Source organism: Salvelinus sp. IW2-2015, linkage group LG28 (genome assembly GCF_002910315.2).
Source record: "Salvelinus sp. IW2-2015 linkage group LG28, ASM291031v2, whole genome shotgun sequence".
NCBI lineage: Eukaryota > Metazoa > Chordata > Actinopteri > Salmoniformes > Salmonidae > Salvelinus > Salvelinus sp. IW2-2015.
Window position 1 is genome coordinate 24,943,855 of NC_036868.1, and position 12,240 is coordinate 24,956,094.

Here is a 12,240-nt window from a genome sequence, read left to right on the forward strand (position 1 = left end):
TGCGAATGTATCCAATGAGTTTGTGGAGTCACAAGCTTGATGTAGTCATTGCGTGCTAGGAATATGGTACACTAACATGCTGACCAGACCGTGTGCCATTGCACGCATGTTGATTTTGCCCACCCCCAACAGACGCGATCAGGACACGCAGGTTGAAATATCAAAACAAACTCTGAACCAACTATATAAATTTGGGGACAGGTCGAAACACATTAAACATTCATGGCAATTTAGCTAGCTAGCTTGCTATTGCTAGCAAATTTGTCCTGGGATATAAACATTGGGTTGTTATTTTACCTGAAATGCACAAGGTCCTCTACTCCGACAATTAATACACAGATAAAAGGGTACACAGTTAGTTTTTAGTAATCTATCCTCCTTCTTCTTCTTCTTCTTTGGACTTTATATGGCAGTTGGAAACCAACTATAAGGTGCATTACCACTACCAACTGGACTGGAGTGTGGACCTCAGTTCATCTTTCAATCACCCACGTGGGTATATGCTCCTAAAAACCAATTAGGAGATGAGTGGTGGGAACTTGCAGCGCATCAAGCTTCACATATAGAACCAAGTTATATTTTAGCGCGTGGCTATGCAGACGCACACGAGCAGTGTGGGTGAAATGATTGAATAACATGTACAGTACCAGTCAAAAGGTTAGGAAAAGCATTCGAGGTGAAGCTGGTTGAGAGAATGGCTACTTTGAATTCTCAAATATATTTTGATTTACACTTTTTTGGTTACTACATGATTCCATGTTATTTCATCGTTTTGATGTCTTCACTATTATTCTACAATGTAGAATACAGTAAAGATAAATAAAAACCCTGAAATGAGTAGATGTCCAAACTTTTGACTGGTGTACATTTATTTTGCAACACTCGCGGTGTGGTCCGTATGTGAAATTTGTCCAAACACTTTGTCCAAACACGACTTCTTTAAAATGGGGCACTAGATATATAAATTGCTGTCAGATATTTATGACAATACCATTAAATAAAAAGGTGACAATCTGTACAGTCACCTCATGAAACATTTAATGTCAATTCCTAAATGCTGGAATAGAGAATAGCATCACTGTCCAAACACATATGTAGGGGAGTGAATAGAGATATGCTGGATATAGGCTAAGCCCTAACACTAAAACAAATGAGAGATACTGAGGAGGGAGACTGAACATCCAACAATAATGTCACACCAAGCATACAAATTTATCACAGAGGGGAAGAAGAAAAAACTGCCTGGCAATCTCAGATTTTCCCAGTTCCCACAGCATGACCAAGAGGCTGTGACCGAAATGGTACCCTTTTCCCTATGGAATTGGATACTTTTTTACTAGAACCCATTTTTCTGACGCAACCCCATAGAAAATCCTGAAGAAAAGGTTGCGCAAACTGGGACGGGAGCTGTTGATCATAGAGCACAGCAAATCTCGAGCATTCCACTCAAAATGTAATAATTTGCATATGAAATGTGAGTAGTGCACCAACCCTAGTGATTGGCCAAACTGGAAAATTCCATAACATAACTAGGCCTAAACCTGTGTTTTTGTGTTTTCACGAAGTAAAAATACACTACCTGACAGCCCTGTTCTAACATGTCCCTGTCGATCTCCTGTTTCCCAACACTGCTCCTGCTATGGTACATGCTGATTTCAGGTGTGTTGAGGCACATGTTACTCTAACACGCGTGTCCCATGATCCTCCATGCCTACCGTACCCCTGCTCCCCTTACAACAGCACTAGGGTTTCTCAACACGCCTAAAACATTAAGGGACGCGCTGTGGCGTGCGCCACACACAGCGTGCAAGCATGGGCGCATGACCTTTATGCCCACAGGCATTTACAGTTTAAGAGAAAGCATCTGAACATTTGACGGGTGTAAAAGGCAAGAGATCTAGGATCCGCTTCATCAGAACTCCCAGTGAACACAAGCACATCTGAAGGGTGGTTGTTGCACAGACCCAGAATCAGCCAAGTAACTTGCGGTGAAAAGTGTGTTGAAAACACTTAACTCCAGTAGCAAGCTTAAATTGGGTCTCTGCAACAGCCCCGTAGTGTGGCTAGAAGTGCCTGCTCTCAATACTTTAGGCCAAGATGAAAGTGTGGAGTGCTCTCCCTAAACAAACTGCTTTGAATGTTTGCACCATTTTGATGCCAAATAATGGCATACATGCATTTCTCATGACTAGGTATAGTAACAAGTCCCCACCTCAAAGCCAAAATGTCAGTGTCACTGCTGCAGTGTCTCACTAAACTACTCGCAACAGCGCCAGTGGCCATTAGCTTCTATGGATATTTGAACGAGTGCTGATGCCAAATGTATTAACCCCCCAAAAAAGTCATGATATCTGGAGGCAGCAGGTCACAGGTGTCTTAGCATAATCTACAGTACTAGTCAAAAGTCTGGACACACCTACTCATGCAAGGGTTTTTATTTTTTAATATATTCTACATTGTAGAACAATGACAAAGACATTAAAATTATGAAATAACATATGGAATTATGTAGCAACCAAAAACAGGTTAAACAAATCAAAATAATGTTCAATTTTAGAATCTTCGAAGTAGCCACCTGTTGCCTTGATAACAGTTTGCACTCTTGGCATTYTCTCAAGCAGCTTCACCTGGAATGCTTTTCCAGCAGTCTTGAAGGAGCTCCCACATATGTTGAGCACTTGTTGGCCGCTTTTTCGTCACTTTGCGTTCCAACTCATCCCAAACCATCTCAATTAGGTTGAGATCGCGTGATTGTGACAGCCAGGTCATCTGATGCAGCACTACATCACTCTCCTTCTTGGTCAAATAGCCCTTACACAGCCTGGAGGTGTGTTGGTCATTGTCCTGTTGAAAAACAAATGATAGTCCCACTAAGCGCAAACCAGGTGGCATGGCGTATCGCTGCAGAATGCTGTGGTAGCCGTGGTGGTTAAGTGTACCTTGAATTCTAAATAAATCGCAGACAGTACCACCAGCAAAGCCCTATCACACCTCCATGCTGCACCGTTGTAACCACACATGCCGAGAATATCCGTTCACCTACTCACAAAGATACAGCGGTTGGAACCAAAAATCACTCATTTGCAATCAAACCAAAGGTCAGATTTCCAACAGTCTAATGTCCATTGCTCGTGTTTCTTGGCCCAAGCAAATCTCTTCTTATTATTGGTGTCCTTTAGTAGTGGTTTCTTTGCAGCAATGCGACCACGAAGGCCTGATTCACGCAATCTCCTCTGAACAGTTGATGTTGAGATGTGTCTGTTACTTGAACTCTGTGAAGCATTTATTTGGGCTGCAATTCCTCAGGCTGGCAAATCTAATGGACTTATCCTCTGCAGCAGAGGTAACTCTGGATCTTCCTTTCATGTGGCGGTTCTCATGAGACCAGTTTCATCGTAGCGCTTGATCGTTTTTGCGAACACACTTGAAGAAACTTTTAAAGTCTGAAATTTTCCAGATTGACTGACCAGGTCTTAAAGTAATGGACTGCCATTTCTCTTTGCTTATTTGAGCTGTTCTTGACATAATATGGACTTGGTATTTTACCAAATAGGGATATCTTCTGTATACACCCCTGAAAGAAATTCCACAAATTAACTTTTAACAAGGCACACATGTTAATTGAATTGCTTTCCAGGAGACAACCTCATGAAGCTGGATGAGAGAATGTCAAGTGTGCAAAGCTGTTATCAAGGCAAAGGGTGGCTATTTGAAGAATCTCAAATATATATTTTTGTTTTAACACTTCGGTTACTACATGATTCCAAATGTTATGGCATAGTTTTGATGGTCTTTGCTATTATTTTACAATGTAGAAAACAGTAAAAGTAAAAGAACCCTTGAATGAGTAGGTGTCCAAACTTTTTACTGGTACTGTATGTGCATAATAAAACGAGATTAGTGTAGTGTCCCCATCAGCACATTGTTTATAGATGCCATACTTTTACTCATATTGCAACGAGGAAACTGTTGTTTCTTCAAAACAGAAAACCAAACAGGATTATTACAGGAGACAATGACAGCAGATATAAACAGAGATGAACACTTCAAGTCAGTGTGTGTGTAGCCTACATTTAACAGGGGACAATTTATGTTGATATCTACGGTGTTCCGATACATTCAACCCAGCAGCAAAATGACATCAATTAATTAATCTCAAAAGTCACGCACACAATAGTCTGCGTCTGCTACTGTTGTACTCATTTTCCCCTTCAACGCTACGGTGTAACACTGAGGGGACGTATGAAAAATTAAGAAACCATTTCCACTGCGAGGGGAGGACTGCAAGACAGAACACAGCCAAAGGGCCCTGCCGCTTTAGGGTAACACCAAACACACGCAAACGGCTGTGACCTCACTTCCTTTGACGTCAGCAGTCTTGGTGGGGGATGGGAGAGGCAGAAGGCAGTAAAACTAGCCCTCTTCCCATCGCTGTCTCTCACTAGCGATCCTAGTTTTCTTAGTACAAACACGCACAACCTTTTCCTGCTCCAAATACACCCCAGTTACACAGACAAAGATAAGACACCCTTCCCTGTCTCCTAAAGCAGGCTTTACTCTCATAACTGTTTACTCCAAAGTACACAAAAAAGCAACAGATGGTAAATCGCAACATTCTTGTCCACCTCCCCCTAACACACAGAGAAAAAGCCAGCCAGCTAGCGTTGCTCACCTCTAAAATGCATGAGGGCCACGGGCTGGAAAGGCCCATTTGAGTTTGGTGCATCCAGAATCATCGCACTGGCAGCTCTAGTACATGTCAACATCTAGGGGCTGGGGTAGAAGAGAGGATAGCGATAGCCCAGGCTAAGTCGAGGAGCCAGCCTCCATTTTAGCAGCAAACACTCAGAGCAGAAAATAAAGCTCTGCCCTGCTGCTGGAGGGAACAGGCTAGTTAGTGATGTCATCCTCTAGGAAGGAGCCCGATTGGCCAACCTGGGTCACATGGGGAAGGCTGTCAGAATGCATAACAATGAGGCAGGGGATTGGCTAGTGGGGTGAGGCAGGGGATTGGCTGGTGGGCTGGGGCAGGACCTTTGCTGTGATTGGAGCAGAGGCAGGAGGTCTGGCTAAGTGAGGCACAGCTAACCTTTCCCCTCATTTATTTTTTATTTCCCTCTCAGGCTCACACACACACACACACACACACACACACACACACACACACACTAGTCTACCCTACAATAAATGACATTCCCAACAAGAAGAGTTTTTGGCTTATCCTAATACATATCACCTCCCTTATCTTCACTCTAGGAAAAGCACAGAGAGTCCATTTATACATCATAGAAAGAAGGTCAGTTCTATACACACGGACATTTTTAGGCTCTCTTTTCTGGCCTTTCTGTAGCCACAACACCTGGATTTCCCCTCAAACAACATAACACAATGACACAGTGAACGATTAGAGATGTGAAAAATAACCAACACTTGAAGGGAAGCATTGATTATCATTCAGTAAAAGGCTGTTATAAACACAGAATTCACTGCTGACGTGTGTGTGTGTGTGGACAGATGGCCCAGGTGTGAGAGAAACAGGAAGGCACGATTATACAAAAAACAGGAAGCCAGTGAGCGAGTGGGCTCTGCCTCAGCTGCTCTCCCAGAGTGAGTGAGCAGTTACAGTGCTTAACACCAACGCAATGTCCCCATCTGCACCACATAGTGCACACACAGCAATGGCTCACATCCGTCTATTGTTCTTAGTCGTGTGTGTGCCAGACTTTTCTGCTTTATAAGACTTTGACACAAGTGTAGACTGACTAACCACGTTCATTGTAAGAGCCAAGTTTCACGTTTTTAATGTCACATGCACAATTACAGCGAATTGCCTTTCTTGCTCGTGCTTTCCCAACAATGCAGTAATCAATATCTGTAGTACTATAAAAAAAAGTTTAACAAGAACATGAGAAATAGAAATAAAAGCTTGACAAAGTAAGCTACAGTATATACAGGTTCAGTTCCAATACCATATTTACAATGTGCAGGGACACTGGAGTGATAGAGGTTGATACTGTATGTATGTATAGGGGTAAGGTGACTACGCATCAGGATATGATAAACAGAGTAGCATCAGTGCATATGATGACTGCATGCGAGTGTGTGAGCAAATTAAGTGAGTGTGTTGGAGCGTCAGTGTGACTATGTGCGAGTGTGTGTAGTGTGCGCGTATGGAGTGAGTGTGCATAGAGAAAATAAAATAGAAGAGTCGATGTATTCCTCCTACTGTGGTTGATGACCTAAATCCTTTAGGTGAAGTTAGTCATAGTGCATCCAGTGAACAGAAAACACCCCAACTCTAAGCGGGACTCCTTGGCTTTGTTTGTAGCAGGTAAAACAGAACTTGACCAGTCAGGTTAGCTGCTGAATGTTTTCAGTCTGAACTTTGTAGGTCCTGGGGTGGGTGGCTACAGGAAGGTGTGAGGAAGCATTGATGTTGCTATTGACTCATTTCTCAAGTTATTGATAGAGACCTGCAGCCTTGTCCTTCGTTAACTACATTTGGAGCTCCATCTGTTCTGCCCAGTCTCACCAAATATAAAGCAGATGTTGTAGCACTCGCATATCATGGACAGATTTGAATCAATTGGAAATCCTCCAAACCAGTCCACTCACTGTATCATCCCACTGTCTAGTCATGGGGCATTCTCCTGTCTGAAGAGCTGTTGTTCTTCTGATACAGACCAAATAAGCGCACGCCTGCGTGAACGAACACACTTTCTCTCCATCGGTCTGCGGTTTTCCTATAAACTCTACTTTGGCACACGCAACCGGGCTCCAGTTATTTATAAACTCACGCTAGCCTCTACATCTGTGCAGAACGACGGGGTTGATCTTGTGACTCACTCTGGCTATTAACGTTAACAATGTCTGTTTTGTAGCGATTTCAAACAGGAGTCAACGACAGGAATTGAAGACTGAGACCGCTGACCCTCGAGGTTCTATTGACCTCGATTACTGAACTTGAAGCTATTTATCATCCAGCCAAGTCATAGTGGATAAAGCTCACTGTGAGACCACAGTTCCCATTCCCCCCAACAGAGGGAGACAGAGCGTGAGAAACTGTATCCCTCCCAGGACAGTTCCTCTTTTCACACTATCACCAGCTGTTTGTTCATTCACTACCTTTTGGCAAACACTTGCACCTGGAGAGTTGAGGTGATTTTTTTTTTTTAAAGGCACCCATCTGAAACGCTGTGGTGTTGCTGTCCCCGAAAATAGCATGTTTGTCATGCTTATCAATTATCCTGCGACCGTGGCATAGCTCTTTTCAAGCATTAAATCAGCACATGAACACAGTGCATACTGCATCTTCCACTCAGCAATAATGTGAGGTGGTATCAGGCATCTTTTCCTGCCTATAGACTGCTGTCCAAAAGAGGCACTTACTAAAATAAATAACTTTCCAAAAGCAGCACTCTACTACTTCACTGCCTGTCAGGGCAGGACCACTGATAACATCCATGGCCCATGGGACAATACTTGGAGAAGCCCTCTTGTTGCTGGGCCGCTGGACGTGCCCAGCTGTTATCACGAATCAAAGCTTATGGAATGTGTTGTAAAGACCATAGTAAAACCAAGATAAAAGGTTTTGCATGATCAGAGAGAACAGTCCTTTGTGTCTGACAATGTAGGCTGTCCAGTGTTTCCCCTGTATTAAAATTTAGCAGCGGTGGCTCTAAAGAGACAAGCTTTTAAATGGATACTCGTTAGCTCAAATGACTTGAAGTCTTTAAGAACAGCTAGCATGTCAACGCGCTAACGCTAGAAGCAATTCACTAACCCTAGCAGCCATGCACCCCTCATACCATTGCTGAAAAAAATCCCAGGGGGAAGCACTGCGGTCTGACAGAAGACATAGGGAAGAATGAGAGGTGAATACAGGTCATGACACCATATCACTGCTGAGGTAGCTGGCTTGGTTGGTAACTGTAACAAGGCAAATGTGGTGTGTGTGTGTGTTCGGCTGGATTGTCGCCAAAGCGCCAGTCTAGACTGAGTTGAAGCCAGATAGCGGCTCTCCACTTTGCCCTAGAGAGGTTTGGTGGTTCAGGTCATGGTAGATTAGCATGGAGAGGATCCACTCAGTGGTCCAAACACAGCTACATTAAAACTCTAGAAGCTCCTAAACACTAACATTATTATGGACTCTGCAAGACTGCATCATCTCTCCTGTAAAATCCGCTGGATTTGCACACTGTGCACTTTCCACATCTTTAAAAGTTTGGCCATGGAGAGCCAACTTAATGCCAGTCACTCAAAGTAGTAACATGATAGCATAGCATTGGATATGCATCTGCCAGTGCTGACATTTTCCATGAGGAGCAGGAGATGAGAGGTGGGTTGCAGTTTTACACTGTAGCTCCCTGCCAGCCACCCGCTTATCTAGGCACTGGCAGCATCCTGAAACACAAGGACCCGCAGCATTAAAGCCTTATCTCTGGATTTTCCCTAAATATAGACACTTGAGTTAAATCAAGCACAGTCAGTCACTTACATTCAATGTTACCGTGTCGGTGTGTTTTATAGCAGGGCAGTGTGGATGTTCAGACACACACACACACACAGAGAGAGAGAGAAGAGAGGGAGAGACACGGTGTGATTTACGTCAGATAAGAACGCAAGCAGACTTTTGGAGATGGCAGGCAGCTATGCTAAGGCTGAACTTAAAGGCTAAGCCAAGGCCAGGGGACATGCATCAGTAGGGTGGGCTGGGAAACCAAACCTATACATGGTTCTGTCCTGAGAGACTAGTTGACTAGAGTCAATCAAAAGTGGTTCAAAAGGGTTGGGCAATCTTATGTTAGTATCGGATATTGAAGATGGTGACTACATCGTGATGTGACAGACGATGTATAGCCCATTTCAACTTGACCAGCACCACGCAGTAAGGAGCTGACCGGGCAGCGCACAGCAGGGCCATGCCAAGTGGCCTATTCCTTTGCTACAGCCTGCATAACCTATTATTTCAAGATGTTAAACAATTTACAGAATGCAAGAGAACAATGTAAACAGATGTAAGATTTATACCAAGCAGTGCAAAATGTCCAGTCAGAAAGAAAGAAAATCCACCCCCCCCAATGTTGGAAGATCTGGGTCATATAGCCAAAAAGCCTAATTTGGTATTTTTTCTCCATTAGATATGAATATGACTTCGGTTTTTATGCATGCTGGCTTCCTACCGCTGCGCTACCTCATGATCAAACAATGAATTATCTAACGGAGTTCTAGGCTATATAAGAAAGTTAAGTTGTTTTTGAATAACATAAAAACATGATAGGCCTAAGGTAATGAGAGGTAGAACAAACAAGAGCAAGATAGACAAATCAAAAGATAGTTTCAACAAACCTTACAGTTGAAAGCCTAGTCTATTATAAAATAAATTATTCATGCACCCCTCATTGCTGTTGTGAACCAAATGGCCAAAAGCCAAATCCTACTAATTAAAAACAGCCTATCAAAAGCATTAAGTTAGTTATGAAAAGTAATTCTCATAAGCTATTCTAATAAAGTGTTTAATGTCATAAAGTTGCAGCTTTCAAAATTGGAACAATTGTGAAAGTCAGAGTCTACAGGTGATTCTCTCTCACAGCTTTATTTTGAATGACAAATATTACAGGCAACAAGAAGTGAAATTGAGCAAACAAGATCAAGATGGAAAAATCTAATGAGAAGTCAAAAGATACAGCTGAGTAAAGCTTAAGAAAAGATATGTAGAGTAGACCTATTTCCATTGCCTATTGTTAGCAATGTAGGCTACAACGTATAGAAGCCCAGGCCTAATAAGAATGTAAAATTAGTCAGTGATGTGAATTATTTAATAATTATCCAGTTCTGGGGACAGCAGAGTTGCGTGCTCTGCAGCCGGGAACCTTGATGATTTTAGCTGCCCCCCCTCTCTAATTAATAAATAAATAAATATACACAAACCTATTAAAAAGATTTTAGTGAGTTACAATTCATAAAAGGACATTCATTAGGCCCTAATCTGTGGATGTCACAAGACTGGGAACACAGATATGCATCAGTTGGTCACAAAAAAAATAAAAAGTAGGTGCGTGGATCAGAAACCAGTCAGTATCTGGTGTATCCATCATTTGCCTCATGCAGCATGAAACATCTCCTTCAGAGTTGATCAAGCTGTTGATTGTGGCCTGTGGAATGTTATCCCACTCCTCTTCAAAAAGGTTGTGCGAAGTTGCTGGATATTGGCAGGAACTGGAACACACTGTCGTACACGTCAATCCAGAGCACCCCAAACGTGCTCAATGTGTGAAATGTCTGGTAAGTGTGCAGGCCATGGAAGAACAGGGACATTTTCAGCTTATAGGAATTGTGTACAGATCCTTGTGACATGGGGCTGTGCATTATCATGCTGAAACTTGCAATGCCGGTGGTTGAATGGCACGACAATGGGCCCTCAGGATCTCATCACAGTATCTCTGTGCATTCAAACTGCCATTGATAAAATGCAATTGTGTTCGTTGTTCTTAACTTATGCCTGCCCATAACCCCACCATGGGCCACGCTGTTCACAATAGCAAACCTCTCGCACACACAACACCATACAAGTGGTCTGCAGTTGAGAGGCCGGTTAGACATACTACCAAATTCTCTAAAACGACAGAGGCAGCATATGGTAGAGGAATGAACATACCATTCTCTGGCAACATCTCTGGTGGACATTCCTGCAGTCAGCATACCAATTGCATGCTCGTTCAAAACTTGAGATATCTGTGGCATTGTGTTGTGTGACAAAACAGCACATTTTAGAATGGCCTTTTATTGTTCCCATCACAAGGTGCACCTATGTAATGATCATTCTGTTTAAATCAGCTATGCCACAACTGTCAGGATTACCTTGGCAAAGGAGAAATGCTCACTAACAGGGACGTAAACAAATTTGTGCACAACTTGAGAAATAAGCTTATGTGCGTATGTAACATTTCAGCAAACTTGTATTTCAGCTCATAAAACATGGAACCAACACTTTACATGTTGCGTTTATATTTTTGTTCAGTGCAGATAATCTGCTTTTACCTATAGAGTGAACAGTGACACAAAATAGGTCTTTGAAAAAACTGTTTAGAGCTAGGCGATATGGCCTAAAAATATTCTAGATTTTTTTTTAACTTTTGAACGATTCACAATATCTTAACTTTAATGTTCTCTAAATAAGCTTTGCTGTACAATTAAAATGTAAAATACAATGCATTTCAAACAGTCGGCAATAATCTAAAGTAATTCAGGGCCTGTGAAATGATACCCAACCTAAATATAAGCCTTCCAGAACCATAATACCTTGGAATAATTTAATCAAAATAGTTTAACCTGTCTTTTTTGCAATAGTCACTGATCTGGCTTTCAAGTCAGTCTATGAAAATGCCCTTTGTTACAAATTTAAAACTATGCATAATGCACATTCACTAATAATTACTAACTTCTTGTTGCAGGTGTTTTAGAAAAGTAACACAGGTCTCAAACAATCTTAAAGCTCATGTGCTAGTGAGTAGCCAGCTAATCTGTATATGTCAAGTTTAGCCAATAATTTATCTATTTGCTAGCTAACAAGGCAGAGCAGTTGAATTGTTATGAACTCACTTCTGTGTCTCCCCAACTGTTTAAACAGCATATTAGCCTGTCCACTTTGTTCAGATGTTGAAATTAAAAGCTTATTTCTAAGAACGAGTTGCCAATTCCTTACATAAAATTGTGTTTTATGTTTATTGCACATTTATTAAACAGAATAGACAGCTAGTATAACAGTCATTGGCTAAAATGCAGCTAGTGGTACCACAACGCTGCACGCAACAAACCGCGCATTCATTTTCCAGAAGCAATGTTCATTGATGCTCCCATTTGAGTAGTTTCTGCTGAGCGCAATTTCAGTAGTTGAAAAATAAAAAGGGTCTCGTTAGAGAGGTTCACTTCTCCTCTATTACAGTAAAATAATGTCTCCATTTGTTTCGGTGTCTATTTGACCAATTATGTTAGACCAAACGTCAAATAGCAAGTTGAAACCGCTTGTCAGAGGAAGAAGTGATCTTTGTTGCTGTGAGTGGCAGGTTAGAGGCTTGGTGTGTGTGTGTAAACAAAGAGGAAGAGGCAAAGCGAGAGGTTTCAATCTCACCAAAATCTGCACAAAATAAGCCCAATGCATTTCTATGGGCTTATTTTGGACCTAAGCTTGCCGCCACCCTTCCCGCCTTTGGGACAACAACTTCCATTGTTAGGGCGGAG

General features: G+C 42.1%; 1 protein-coding gene across 3 annotated transcripts in view; it reads right to left on the reverse strand.

Annotated features, from left to right (window-relative positions):
• The window catches only part of LOC111954655 (serine/threonine-protein phosphatase 2A 56 kDa regulatory subunit gamma isoform), a 29,071-nt gene that overhangs the window by 13,004 nt on the left and 3,827 nt on the right, over positions 1-12,240 (reverse strand). The window contains exon 1 of one of the 3 annotated variants that reach the window (XM_023974539.3): positions 4,673-4,863. The exons of the other annotated variants lie outside the window; for them this stretch is intronic. Coding sequence (XP_023830307.1) covers positions 4,673-4,766 — 94 coding nt within the window. The 5' untranslated portion in view covers positions 4,767-4,863. Of the gene's footprint in view, positions 1-4,672; positions 4,864-12,240 lie in introns of those variants that run through there. 3 annotated transcript variants of the gene reach the window in all.